This window comes from Pinus tabuliformis, chromosome 2_2 (genome assembly GCF_031772625.1).
Source record: "Pinus tabuliformis cultivar Carrire ecotype Pingquan chromosome 2_2, CPIR1, whole genome shotgun sequence".
Lineage (NCBI taxonomy): Eukaryota > Viridiplantae > Streptophyta > Pinopsida > Pinales > Pinaceae > Pinus > Pinus tabuliformis.
The window spans coordinates 984,892,609-984,908,336 of record NC_142300.1 but is presented as its reverse complement, the minus strand read 5'-3'; the positions used below and the strand labels follow the sequence as shown (position 1 = coordinate 984,908,336).

General features: G+C 34.3%; 1 protein-coding gene across 1 annotated transcript; it reads right to left on the bottom strand.

Moving 5' to 3' along the window:
* Window positions 1-6,218: 6,218 nt before the first annotated feature.
* On the bottom strand, window positions 6,219-7,565 carry LOC149196613 (uncharacterized). Its single transcript, XM_089403767.1, has one exon. It carries the CDS (start codon window positions 7,548-7,550, stop codon window positions 6,516-6,518), a length of 1,035 nt encoding a protein of 344 aa, XP_089259893.1. The 5' UTR covers window positions 7,551-7,565; the 3' UTR covers window positions 6,219-6,515.
* Between the last annotated feature and the right edge of the window lie 8,163 nt (window positions 7,566-15,728).

Genomic DNA, 15,728 nt, shown 5'->3' with positions numbered 1-15,728 from the left:
CAATTTTTTCAGATAACTATTAAACATAGCTCTGTTGAAAAGAGAGTTTAAGAGAGATGGAAAAAAAATTATACTATTTATGAGTATAATTTTTTCACATAACTATTAGACATAGCTCTGTTAAAAAGAAAAATGTGTAAAAAAATTATACTCCTTATGCAAACTGACTTAACTAAAATAATTACAAATACACTATTACATTGCTCTGGACTCCTTATGAAAACTGACTTAACTAAAATAATTACAAATAAACTAAACTATATATATGTTGCACTTATTGCCCACATAAACATAGCAGCATTTGGGTTGTTTTTATGGTACCAAAGAGATTTAAGACCTTTGAATTACTCACAAATGGAATTAGCAGCATTTGGGTTGTTTTTATGGTACCAAAGAGATTTAAGACATTTGGAATGAGCAGGAATTTTTATTATTATTATTGTATTTTCATTTTTTTTATCATTAGATATCTATAAATAATGTATTTTAGATTTTTATTATAATTTTTTTAATATTATTTTTATATTTAAAATTTAATTATTTTATGAAAAATGATTATTTGTATTGATTTTATATGATATTTAATTTTATCTAAATTTATTTATTTTGAAAAATGATTATTTGTATTGATTTTATAGAATATTTAATTTTATCTAAATTGTAAGGCATTAAGTAAAGTAGGTTACAAAATGTTAAGAGAATTTTTATTACTTTGTGTATGGCATTGGTAAAGTAATAGTTGGTCTATTTAGGGTAGTGATAATGATGTGTTGTCAACACATTGCTTTTAAGGTGATGTGTTGATAGGTTGGTTTATTACACTTCAATGTGGAGTTTCTTTTTTATGTCTTACATTCTCTCTTTGAATGGGGAGGTAATAACCTAAGTAATAAGTTTAAATTTTTTTCTTATAGTTTTAAAGTTACCTAAAGTGTCTGGATAAATTCTTGTAAGTATGTTTTTTTTATCAAAGAGTATTTAACTTCATTTTCAATCTAATTTTGACTCGTAAAGGCAAAGGGTTTTCAAAGTTTTCAATGTCATGCTACACAAGGATGATGATTGAAACAACTAAATATGTAGCATCAACGTGACTATGAAAAAAGCTTGCAAAATTGGGTTGCACAATGTCAGGGGCAAAGGTAATAACTTTCTTGGTGCACTAAAAGGGGCCTCTTGAGCACTTTGATTCGAATGGAAAGATGTATCTCTTCTTAGTGGTGGATGTATATGTTGGGTTGTGTTATATTCTTTCCACGACTAGCCCACGTAGTTAATCGAGGGGTTAGAGGCGGGGCAGAGCCCCCCCTTCATCGTGCTGATTGCATAGTGGGGGGGTCATAGGGGGTTTGAGGGGTGCAGGTAGTCCCCCTCTATGGGGTCTAGGGCAACACTCTGGAAAATTTTGGTTCTGGATCCTATATTAGGTTGGGCAAACCTACTTATGGTTTTGTGCATGATTTTCGCACATGGTTTTGGACGCGATGGTTTTTGGTCCATGGTATTGGATGCTTTGACATGTATAAATATGTATTGTAATATTGAAAAGAACATAATGAAAAATCACGCTGGTAGTCCCGATTTTGGGATCCAGGGGAAAATCTCTGTGTATATGTGTTTTATGTGTTATGCTCTCGCATTGTTTATTTTCTGTGTTTAAGAATTTGTATCCAGGTAATTTCTGTACGGGGTTAAAACCTACATTGGGTGAAAAAATCTTGCAAAATTGGGTTGGATAATGTCGGGGGCAAAGGTAATGGCTTTCCTAATGCACTAAAAGGGGCCTCTTGAGCACTTTGATCCCAATGGAAAGATGCATCTCTTCTTAGTGGTGGATGTATAGGCCTAACTATTTGAGAAAAAATAGGGACAAATCTATAAAAACAAAAAACAAAAAAAATAATCATAAACACTAAACAACTTCCTTGGAGGTAGGAGTTCCAAAACTTTGGACATTAGAAACTCTTTAGATCAATGCTTGCACCATCATTTGAGATAGTAGGCCCTAACAATTTGCCTTCATTGCACCAAATACATATACTAGTACATTTTTTTATGACAATTTCAAACTGTATAAGTCAAACACATGGCAATGGTACTTTTAGTTCTTTACCTATGTCCATTTCTCCAACATGTCATCATAGGGTATGACCAATTCCTCAAAGTCTACGATGCCTTCAACTTTCTCCTCCTCTATATCATTGATTGGGGATTCTTTCATTGTTGATCCTTCTTCCCTAGGATGTTGCGCAGTGAAATACATGAGAGGAGAAGGATCAAATGGAACCACTAGCAAACCTAAAATTAAATGGAAAATATAGCAAAGCTACCATAGAGAAATGTGCCAATGACAACCAAGATAATACCAAATGATGACAATGGAGCTAATCTATACAAGTGCTAGAGAAAGGGCACAAAGATCACACCAATAAAAATGCAAAGAATGTGTCCATTATAGACTTAAAACATATTATGAAAGAGATCGTGTCACACAGTAAAGAATAATTGAGAAGAACATGAGATTATGAATTACAAATCACTCTTGAATGCTTATTTGCACACAAATCGAGAGGCGAGGCACCCTCCCGAGAGGGGTTATGGAGTCAGATACAAGTTGACTAGATCAACATTAACTGCAACTTTGCATTAAAATAAAAAGAAAATTTGGCATTAGACAAATACATTAATTATATTATATAAGTTGATCATGTCTACATGTAAGGATTATATCATTCTTAAAGTCCACCCTTAGTCAAAGTAAGGGAACTTAATGTGAAGGAATTACATCACAGCTTCCCCACTTAATGTTTAACATAGACCATATAGTAGACATATCATCTACCCTCAATGGCATATCCCCCACACCAATTTAGTGTCCTGCATTTGTAAATGCGATATTTGGTAAAGCAATAGAAAAAAGATCCAATAAAATAAGCTAGTTAGTGGAAGTTTGAAGAATGGCATTTGATGTCTTTGAGAGAGAGGGGGGCAAATGTAGTACATCCAAAATAGACCAACATCATAATGTTGAAGATATCCGTTGTAATATGCTAAAGCTCAAATGTGGAACAATCATCTATAAAAAATTGTGGCACAAATACTGGAATAAATATTGAGGACTTGTGAATAAAATCTCCATCGAAGATGGTGTTTGCACTTGTGACATCCCCTATGGGTTAATTCCCCTTGTAAACATTATAAATTATTCATTGTAATTATCTAACTATAAAATTAAAAATGGTTGAGAAAAAGGGACACACATTCTAGAGTTTGAGGAAGGATATTGCTTGGGATTTGAAGGAAGTTTGACTTGTTACATGAAAGCCATGAAAGGTTGGCATATATGCTTTAAATTGGGCTAACCACATCAGTTAATGGAGTCGGGCAAGAGGAAAAAAAGAACCATGTTTGCCTTGGATAAATTCACATGGCAGAAAGGACAAAATTTATGGATGATGGGTTGCATTGGTAGCTAAGACATTTGAAGTCAACCAATAGGAAATGACGGGGAAGTGTTGGCACCACCACTCAAGAACAAAACCATCGTGGTCAAGTTCAAGGACAAGTGACAAGAGTGTCTGCCCACGCGACCGAAATGGTTGCAACCCACTAGTGGAGGACTTACAGAGAAGGAATTGGAGTGACAGGTATTACAGGAACACATGATAATGTGGATAACATTCTGGAAGAGCATTTTCTTTCTCACACATTGAGAAGGGACCAATCTTATATAGAGAAAAATCGAGAATGCAAGAGAGCATTGTTGAACAAGAAAAGGAGAAGAAACTCCAAAGAAGACGATAGAGAAGAAATGATTGTGCTATAGAGGAAGAAAAAGCCATAGTGCAGGAAGGAAAAGGAGCATAAAAATTTGTGTTGTTATCAGAACAAAAATCATTTCGTTGAGCATTGGGAGGTAGAAGAATATCTCTCAGTTGAGACAATAGTCTTTGGATTCCCTGTAAGAATGGAGAGTGGAGATGGTTTTCTCTAGATTCCCTTGACAACTTGGATGGATTCCTCAAATGAGAGTTTTTAAATTAACTATAATTTTTTTTTTTTTTAATATAATTTGACCAAGTAAAAATGTTTTATTAATAATTATAATTATTAATATCAATATTAATTATTGTTATTTTATTTTTTCTTAACTTTATTTTATTTTTATGTAATTTGATCCAGTCAAAATATTTAACAGTATAGGACAAGATAAGACATTACAACATCTCTTATATACTGGGTTGAAGAGTGCCTCTATAGGACATTACAACATCTCTTCCATACTAGGCTGAAGAGTGCCTCTAGGAGCAAACGAGCCTAGATCCATCTTAACTCTAGATCCACCAAGTGCTAAGAGAGGTCAAATCTCTGTACATCCATCTCTCTGGATCTAACAAGCACCAAGAGAGGTCAAATCTATTTTCACTCTAAAAGAGGTTTGCAACTCAAGAGATTTGATTCCTCTACCAAGCACCAAGAGAGGTCAAAACACTTTTCACTCTTACAGAGGTTTGCTCCCGAAGAGATACCACGAGATTTGATTCCTCTCAACCCTGGGTAAGATCTCAAGTTAAGATGCATCTAGGTTGGTTTAATTATTGATTAGAATCATAATTATCTAATTTAATTTAATTTTTATTTTTATTTTTATGGAATTTGATCAAGGAAAAATGTTTATTAATAATTATAATTTTTTTTTAATGTTTTTTAATATAATTTCACTAAAAACGGCTCAAAAAATTATATATATATATATATATATATATATTTAAAATTATTATTATCTTGTTAATTTGTTCTTAAATTTATAAGATTAATTTGTGATTTGCAAAAACTTATATATTTAAGTTTTCAAAAATATTAGGGACTGCATTCTGCATAACACATGTTCATGATTAGATTTATGTAAAAATATACATCAATTTATATTTAAAATCATTATTATTGTTATTATTTTGGTAATTTGTTCTTAAATCTGTAAGATTAATTTGTGATTTGAAAAAAACATGTAAACTGGATTTACCCTCACTAATTCTAGAATTGATAACTTCTTAATCATATACTGTTTTAAGAAAACACCCTATCACCAACTACTTTATGATTCCATATAAATTTAAAATATAAAATAAATTAAAACACCCTATCACCAACTACTTTATGATTCCATATAAATTTAAAATATAAAATAAATTTAGGAGTTGTCTTTAAAGAGACTTTTTGGAAGCTTTTCCGGTGGGTTTTTCCGGTCAAAATCTGGCAGCAATTTATTGGAATCGCAAGTTTGATAGCTAATTTCTGCACAATCAAAGCGTCCCAGGGGTTTTTTAAGGTGCTGAATCAAATATGCAGTTAAAAAACCATTTTAAATATTACAAATCAAGATATAATCTCAATTTTTTCCGCCTGATTCCGTCACCAGAATCTTCAAAAAATCGCACTAAACACAACTCCATAAATTTAAACCCAACTATAATTATATTTCACTCATAATAGGATTTATTAAAAGGGAGAATACTTATACAGAGCCTGAAATAGAATACTTATCCAACGCATCTAAAAACATTTTGGATTAAAACAGAGAATACTTATACAGAGTTTGCATATACAGTGTATCCAAAAACCTTTTGGGGACTTTGTGATGATCACTTGAAAATGTTTGCGAGAGAGAAGGTAGTATTACAGTTCTATTAGGGTTAGGGATTATAGTTCTATTTAGGGTTAGGGATGTAGAACATATTACTACAAGAATTCTCAAATCTTCTATGGGCATAGGACACATTTAATAACAAAATCAGTATCCTAAAACTAATGAACCCTTATTTTTAAAAACCAGAAACAATGTCCTAAAACTAACCAGACCCATTAATCCTAAGCTAGGCAGATCTAGTAATACCGTGATCTTAAAACTGGCCAGCCCCATTAATAACACAATCCAAACTAAACACGTCATTAATACCATGATCTTAAAACTAACCAGAACCATTAATAACATAATCCTAAACTGGCCAGATCCATTAACACCATGATCTTAAAACACCCAGACCCATTCATCACACAATCTTAAAAAAACCAGACAATCTTAATCATCTTAGTGCACAGAGTGGGGTTTTCTATTGAAAATTGCAAGAAGTAAGCAGCCCAGGAAGATGGACCTTACCAATTTGTTGAACATATCAATAAAACCCAAAAATTGCTTCAATTATTCTATTGTCTTAACAGTAACTCATTGATCCAGGTCAATTTATTCCAAAATCCACCATAAATTCAAGCGGTACACTTGGGGTTTTCATTTGGCTTGCAGACAGAAATCAAGAATTTAGATCGCGCTGGGTTCTCGGCCTTCAGACACTGGCAAAAAGATCATATAGCTCTACTATGTTTGCAATACTTAGGTTAACTGGACTATGAACTACAGAGCACTTGGACCTGGTTTACAGGTGTTATTGAATATGAACTAAAAAGAATTAAAAAACAAGCTTGCTGTTAACCAGAATTGGGCTTTTCCCTGCGTCTGATCAAGGTACTTTCACCATTGGCAGCAGTATGATGTCAGGATCCAAACTCTGCTCAGGCAAGCGTCGCAGAAACTGTAGCAGGCCCTCGAAGGGCAATTTCAACAAATCATCTTCGAAGTGCCTGAGCAACTCCAAACCCACTTGCAAAACAGTTTTCTGCGCGCCCTCATAGATCAAAATGTCCCAAATCCTGACAGCCAATGGCAGAGGCAAATCTGCCGAAAAAACAGTCATAAACCACCCGCTGGCATACATACAGGGCGTGATCATTTGCTTCTGAAAATGCCTACCCAGCTCAGGCAGCTCTTCATTCACCAGAACTTCAAACTCAAACAGATATTGGTGTAACAGAGGCAGGCCTTCCAAATACAAACCTCGCATTGGCATATTCACAGCGCCCTTGAGCAGAGCCACCATTACCCAAAAGGCCTCTTCCTCCTCATTCATGTGAACCAGAATCATGCCCGCTATGAAATTCATCCCCTGTGTATACCCCACATCGCTGTCATACACAGAGTAGGCCTTCAACAAATTGTGCAGAGATCTCTGTCCGGGCCCGTCTATCATTTGAAATAATTCTTGTGATGGCAAGGTGCGATGAATGTCTTTCACGATAAGCTTCTCTAATGAATCAGAAGTTTCAGTGGATAGGAGGAGTTGGTAAATTCCAGGGTTTGCTAAAAAAAGTTCCCGCCCCCCTGAAACGTATCGCCAAACGACACCCCGAAGCCAATCTGGAACTACATCCCTGATACTCCTCTTGAGGATTTGTGGGCTCTGTTTTTTCAGGCAGTGCTTCCAGTCAGTAAGCCTTATTGTTACCTGCCACTTTCTCAGCTTCTTCTGCTCACTTTCATAGTCGGACTGTCCTGCTCGTTTACGCTTTGATTTGGATGGTGTCAGTTCCACCTCGGAATATTGGGGCTCAATATCCCGAGGGCGTTCATCTTCAAGCTGTATTTTGCCTGCTGCAGACATTTTTGACAGATCCATATTAGGGCAATGGCAATAACAGCAATTAAAAACTCCTGCCATGGAAGGGAGGACAGAATGGAGTTGAAAGGTCTAAATAACAACAGTTCTCCATAGAATTGAATTAGGTGAGCGCGCTTCTCTCCAACGGTCACCTGTAAATAAAAAATAATATTTTAAGGTCAACTGTCCCAAAGGGGGGTTTTCGAAGTCAAATCTGGAATATTACTGCTGTAATGATTTCAGATTTACTTTGTTGGAAGTCAAATCTGGAATATTACTGTTGTCATGATTTCAAATTTACTTACGGTCCAGATTTGGATGGATTAGCTTCATTCTTTCGCACTAAAGACAACTCCATTGTGAAAAGTTTTCACGATTGAGCTTTTGCATGAATTTTTGAACCAAAAAAACCCTTATAAAACACCTTTATTTAGTAATTAATTTGGTAGTAGTTTATATGTTATAGAATTTTTTTTAAGGTTTTTTGAAGTATATTTTCTGCTTCTATTTCTTAGAATTTGGTAAGGATTGGTTAGAATTATAAGTTTGAGTTGTGAGCTTTTTGAGTGTTAAAAAAGTTTTTTAAGGTGTTGAATTTATGTATGCAATCAAAAATCCATTTTAAACAACAAAGATCAATATTGGACAAAAACAAAATTGACCGGATTTCTATCAAAAGCTTCAAAACACAGAGTAATTAAACAGGACCATTAATTTTATTATTGGAAAAATAATTATTTCATTTTTTTGTTTGTAAAGTGGTGTGAGTCTTGACATGACTGCACATTTAACCTTTGGCTTGACAAATTACTATCTGGAAGCATCTAACCCCTCAAAGGATCACATGTAGTCTTGGCCACACGAGTCCACGTAATCTTGGCCACACCAGTGCATGTAGTCTTGGTCACACCAGTGTTTAACATGGTTTGATTTTTGTCCACGGAGTTTCAAACCAGCTATAATCACATGAGGGGTTGCCTTAATAGTACATCCCATCAGTGTCTATTATGCATGGTGAGCATTTCAATTTTATTTTAATAATAAAACCCAAAAAAATGTTTATTTATTTTAATTTTATTTTAAATTAATATAATTAAAATATATATATATAATTTGTGAGTTTAGTTATTAATTTATTCCTTCTTATATGGAAATTGAAATTTAAAGTATTTTAATTAATTTATTAATTTAAAAAAATAAATTAATAAATAGGGTTAAGTCTTATTAGTACAACTTGTTGAGGATGGGTCTCTTTAGCAAGGCCAGTTAGAATCAAATCTCACGAGGGTGGTTGTGCCCTATGCTAGGGGGAGGAGACATGCTAATAAATCTAGTCAGCTTAACGTTGGTGTGGCCCAAACCAGGGGAGATCCCTGTAACTTTGACACATTAGATGTCCATAGACACAAGGCAAACCTAAAAAATCACAAACAACTTGACAAACAAAAAAATAAATCAATAAACCACAAACATCCCAAAGTAACATTAAAAAATAAATTAATAAACTACAAACTCATTTTATTTTAAATTAAAAAATAATAAATAAAAAAATAATAATATGTTGTTCAATAATTTAAATAAATATTATAATTTATTTGATCAAAAATAATTATATATTTTGGAATTTTGACTTATTTTAGTAATTTCGAACATCAAAATTTAATGTTTAAAAATGAGTAAATTTCAAAAAATTAATTTGTGCACATATTAATTTACTTTGACTATTATGCATTTCTTGATAGACCATTCAATGCTATATCTTGTAATATACACTATTTATACATTTACAACGTATACATAATTAAATATAATATTGTGAAATGTTTATTTTAGATGTTTATTAGTAAGTCATGAAAATTTAATAGACATAGTTAGATTGGTTACTTCTTTTGAGTGAGAGGGAGTTTCAAAATCTTTTGCCAAGGACAAGAGCCTTGGATTGTCAGGTCGACTTGATGGCCAGGTTTTGTTACCAATGGTGGAGGAATTTAGGACCGTTTTGAAGGTATTAAGTATGTTAAATTTTACATTTTTTATTTTAATCCTTAAAAGTTCAAAAATGATTGTATTTAAGGATTTCTTTTTTATTTTATTATGTAATTTTTTTTGTACAAGCCGATCTTAGTGATCATTGCATATTGATTAAGAAACATGTTGTCACAACATTTATCTTTGGAACAATTTAGATTTCTTAAGGATAGGGTAATCCATGACACAATTGCTATTGCACAAGAGTGTCTCCACTTGATAAAAGGTAGACGCTTGAAGGCTCTAAAATTGGACCTTGTTAAGGCATATGGCTGTGTTGATTGGACTTTCTTGCACATTGTGTTGTACAAGATAGACCTCTCATATGAAGTTGTGGGGTGGATCATGGCGTGTATTGCTTATGTGAATTTTGTTATTATCAGTAATGGAGTTCCATCATCTTTTCTCAAGGCTTCTTGGGGTTGAGGCAAGGTTGTTCATTCTCGCCTTTACTATTTTGTATTGTCATTGAAGGCCTCAACAGAATGTTTATGGTGGAAAAGAAGCAAAATAATATTAAGGGCATCAAAATATCGAGATATATTTCATTAACACATTGATTATTTGTTGAAGATGTGTTGCTTTTTGGTAGGTGGTTTTGCAGGAATGCGACTCCTATTTTTAGATTAATGAGGTTTTTAAGATAATGAGGGGTTGCTCGCCATTAGAGAAAAGTCTTTATTTTTTGAGTCAGATGTGGATCATGAAATATTACTCGGAATTATTGAGTTGTTTTCTTTCAAATGCCAGTCATTGGAAAGAGGCTTTACCTACTTGGGGTTTTTCTTAAAGGTTGTCCTCAAATTACTAGATTTCAGACTGGAGGTGGCTAGTGCGAAATTTTGAAAACAAATTGAGAAGGTGGACTTTGAGATGGCTAACATATGGTGGTAGGCTGATTTTGGTAAGGATTTCCCTTCGAAACTTGGCAATATATTGGATGCTCATTGCCAAAATTCTATAGGCATTATCAATAAGTTAAACTCTCTTTTAACAAATTTCATTTGGTCGGATTTAAAGGTCAAGAAAAAGATCCACCTTCTCAAGTTGAGGGATATTACTAGGCCTATGCAAGATGGACGATGGGAGCTAAAAAAACTCGAATGGTTTAGATGGGCACTTACAGTGAAATATTTGTGGAAGGTGCTTTTTGGAGTGGGCATTTGGCATGAAGTCATTGTTGACAAGTATTTTTAAAATATAGGGATTTATGAATGGATTTATTCAAAAGCACATCAAAGGAGAGAGGCATCATACATTTGGAGGAGCATGTTAGTAGTCAAATTATGGATCTCCAAAAAGTTACAATGGCATATAAGTTCGGGTCAATTGGTAAGCGTGGGAGTGGATGCTTTTGAAGGGAATAAAGCAAATTGCAGATCTTTTGCACATCTTATACATTATCTTCATGAAAAATGACATTTTATTCTTGAGTCAAATTACAAAGGAAAGTTTTACCTATGTTTTTATTCTTGGGTGGGTCACTGCATCAGACTTGGGTCTAAAGGGAGATATAGCAGCACAATGGGACACATACACAGAGGACTTGTACTAAGCGGGAATCTCGTTATCCTCACATGCTGACACTTTGATATAGATCGGAATAGGTATATTCAATAGGGTATCGACAAAGGATGCATATTGTTTTATTGCAAACTCATTCAATTAGGATGATAGAATGTGGTGGTTCAAAAATATCTGGACTTGGAAAGCACTGTTGAAACTCAAAATATTTCCTTGGGTCCTTCTGAAGGATCATATTCTTACATGGGACAATCTGAAGAAGCGAGATATTAGTGGGTCTGGTAAATGTGTTATGTGTTTTTACCCTTTTGCTAAAATTATTTGGGAATGGGTGTTGCATCTCTTGATAACAATTCAGTTTGGGTTTCAACCTCTATTAATGAATGTTTGCAGGATTGGAAGATCATACATCATGCTTACAAATCACTTCCATTTCTAGTATTTTGGTTCATATGGAGAAGAATAAACTCGAAACATTTTTTAGAGGAAGGTGCCTTATCTCCTTTTGAGTTATGCCCAAGTAGTTGCTTACTTCGCAGAGTCTGGTCTAGAGGAGAAACACAAATCTTTTAGGAGGATTCAGTGCCACGAAATTGCTAATTATTTTCCAAATGTTTATTTTGATGGGGCTTCAGAATTGTCGCACTGTGGGAGTGGAGGAATTATATATGTTTGTGTATCTGTGTGTGTGTACACACACACACACATATATAAAGTTTGACATTAGAGAGGCTACATCATGGTCATGTCCAAGAATAACACCCGAATAGGGTGGGGAATTGAACTGGTGAATTAACATCTAGGAGTGCCTTAACAATGCACCTAATCACCATCTATCAAAGACCTCGTTGATGAAGTACTTATATTTTTATCAGAGAATCATAGTTACAAACTTTTATGGGAAAGTTGAGAGGGTACAAATACTCATGCATAATTATTTGCTCAATGGGGCATACTATTCTCTGCTAATAGGCAAAAGATTGTCTCTTTAACAGTGTTTGGAGATTCCAAAATTTACATTGGTTAGGTAAATGATAAGGTGACACTTGAGGTATCATCTATACACAGTTGGAAGAAAAAGATCAAGATCATGGCATCTTTGTTAAGGAATATCACCTTCCACCATGTATACAAAGAATTAAACAAGGAAGAATAACTTAATAAAGTCGACACATTGAGTTCATTTTAAGGGAATTTTCCCTTATTTTCATTAAAATTAAGATAAAGAAAAAGACTTCAAGTTTTACTAATTTGATTTTTTACCTATAACATCTTTATTATTCATGTCTCTATCAAAGGAATTTATTATTCAAGTTTCTACAAAAGGATGTAATTTAATAAATAGACATGAGAAGTTCATTTTAAGGAAATTTTCTCTTAATTTTAATGAATTAAAAATAAAAGAAAAATCTTAAAATTTTAAGGATAACATCTCTACAAAAAGTAATAAGCATCAAGGGAAATTTCTCTTAATTTTAATGAATTTATGATAAAGAAGACGACACCATGTATATTAATTTGAAATTTTCTCAAAAGGAATAAGTGGCCACATGAAGTTCAAGAGGAAAAAAGGAGAGAATAAATTTTGACAAATCATCTAAAAGAAAATTTCGAGAACTTGATCTAACTACAAACTAAATTTGATCAATTAGAGAGAAGGCTTAAAGAATAAATCATCTTATTGAAGACCCAACTTGAAGAAGCAAGAAAAATTGAAGTAGGCAAATGCCAACTAAAGAGGAAGGAAGAATAATGCGAGAAGTGTGAAGAAGAAGTTGTATCATTAAGCACTGAAGTTGATAAGATAAATAAAAAAATTAAACAACTTGTTAGTGTTGGATAACATTGTCAATTGCAACAAATCAAGCCCAGGTGAACCTTCATACAAAGAAGATATAGGCACCAAAAAAGAAAAAACTTAAACGCAGAATGATATGTGATCTCGATGGAAATTGATATTGGTTTATTAACTTTTAAAAAGTGTTTGCATGTATTAAAAACTGCCATTAAAAAAGATCTTAATTTAAAAGCCATAGGCAACTTGAAAGGAAATTGCAGCAAATAAACATTAATAACAAACCACACAAGAGAAATTGACACGAACACGTTTATAACAGAGTTCGACTATCTTCAAGCCTACATCTTTAGGCCTGGTCTTTGGTGGGGAGGCATCTTTCTTAAAAATGCTCAAAATGATTTTACATCAAAAATCTAAGCACCATATTGTTAAAATAATTCCACTGGTGCGTTCAAAAAGCCTCAAAACCCCTGTTTCGACTCTTTTCGCGCTCAAAACAACATCTAAATGGCCTAAATATGTCAAAAACACTCTTTGTTTCACTCAAAAGGACTTGGCACTGTAAAATATTCAACAAATGAATTTTTGGCTCAATGGTTGAGCACCCAACTTATAAAGCCCCAGGTTAGGGGTTCAATCCACAATGAGCGCGCAATTGGTTTTTGATACTTGACGATGGTTATGTTACATATATGACATATAATTTAATTTTCAAAGGTTAAGGTGGCAGGGTCAACAGACCCGCCACCCAACATACAATGTATACCATAAAATATGTTGCCTCTACATCATACCTCCATTACTAAGGTTGGCGGGTCGTAAGGTTAGGGGTTCAATCCACAATGAGCGCAATTGGTTTTTGATACTCGACGGTGGTTATGTTACATATATGGCATATAATTTGATTTTCGAAGGTTATGGTGGCAGGGTCAACAAACCCACCACCCAACATACAACGTATACCATAACTATGTCGCCGCTATATCATATATCCATTATTAAGGTTGGGGGGACGCCAAAACTGACGGGTTTTTCCAACCTTTCCATCCTTATATGACACTAATACACTTTAAATATATGTGGTAGAGTGCATTAAATAAGAACCAATTTTATCCCAGTTGATAAGGTGTTAGATTTGTGATGCACAGGTCATAGGATCAAATCTCGTTGGTCCGCTTAACAAATTTTTGACCAACTGAGACAGAGCATGTCTCACTCTATGATAGGGCCACATGTCATTGTACGTTTGGTCCATATGCCACTTACAAAAAACTGCCACTTGTCTCATTCTGGACGCACCACGTGCCAACCGGAACCATGAGCCTGGAACCCTAATTGCTGGAACCATGAGGTGACAATTAACTGTAGGAACCGTGAGTGGTGACTGTTGAATTTAACCTGTTGATCTTTGACATTTTTCCCGACCAAGACCTGAACGTTGATTCGCTGTAACTTCGTCATACAATATCCTTTTTTGCCCGTGAAAGTTGCGTTCGGTTCATAAAGAAATCTATGCAATGGAGCTATTTTGAAAAGCATATGACAACTTTTATTTTCGAACATTTTTTGAAACTTTAAGCATCTTTTGGACCCTTTGAATCACTCCTTGGTAATTTCGGATCACAAAATATTTGTCCTTAAGAGGCCAAGTGAGAACCATAAGAAGCATGAAGTTGTTAATCTAAGAAGTTAAGCTAATGTTCTCATGAAGCCACCTTATCAAGAAGAGAAGTAGAAGACTGGACCTCCTCCTAGGTAGAACAATTTCAACAAACCACAATGACAATCCAACTCGCCAAGGTACCTAAGTATATTTCTTGGTTATTGTTATTCATGTACAAATTTTGGGCATAAGGCTAGGGATTGTAAAGCTTATAATATGATTAACTACAAAGGATATCATCAAAACCCTATAAGCATGTTTACAAGTAGATAAGTCAATGGATTCTATAGTAAAAGGTACACAACATTTTCTCCATCATTCAGGTACAACATATAATGCTTTAAATGTCATAAATTTGAACATATTACACGAGGCTGCAAATGTGACCATAAGTGGGCTCCTAAGCAGATTAGGCAAGAAAGCAAACCCACTAGGGTTTGGAGAAGAAAACATGTCAAGAAAGAAGAAGAAATATCATCAAGGGGAGCAACCCCACAAAATCAAAACACCCTTGGCCATTGATGTCAAAGTGGGAGAGAAAAGGATGTGCAACATGGAGACAAAGGAAGTGAAGCATGGAGAAATGGGAAGCATGGGTGTTGACATCTATGAAAAGGGGGAGATTGTTGGAATAAATTGTCATTAATGTCAAAGGGTGAACGATTCAACATTGGTTTGGTGATTTGCATGCAATTTCAATGAATTTGGATGCAAGGAGCTTGTACATTGGTATACTTCGTCATGCCATTTTGTTTTATAGATGACACACCTTGTGGGTCCTCTTGGTTGGAGAGATATTGCCGTTTGAAGTTTGTTGCCCCAAATGGATGGGTCTAGCACCACTCTTTGCCCCAAAAGTTTATGGCTTTCATACTTCATTGTTGTACTAGAAGAACGTTTAAATTGTAAATCAATTTCCCCTAAGTCCATATCTCCAATCAACCATGAAAGAAGATGCCATGGAAGAAAACATCGTAAATCAATTTTCCCTAAGTCCATATGTTCAATTAACCTTGAAGGAAGATTCCATGGAAGAAATTTTTATTATTATTTTAAAGAAGAAGAAGCCTCCTTTTACAGGTCAACTTCCCTTACATGCAAGGTGTTATGGTGAGGTACATGTCCTTTTTCAAAGCAAATCTAGTGGCATATTTGCATGTTTAACAACATGATATCATTCAAAGTCAATGAACAAGGTTGAGTGAAACAACTTTGGAATTTTTCA

Bases quoted from the DNA above. Each gene is read 5' to 3' on its own strand.
- LOC149196613 (XM_089403767.1), bottom strand. From the start codon at position 7,550: ATGGCAGGAGTTTTTAATTGCTGTTATTGCCATTGCCCTAATATGGAT.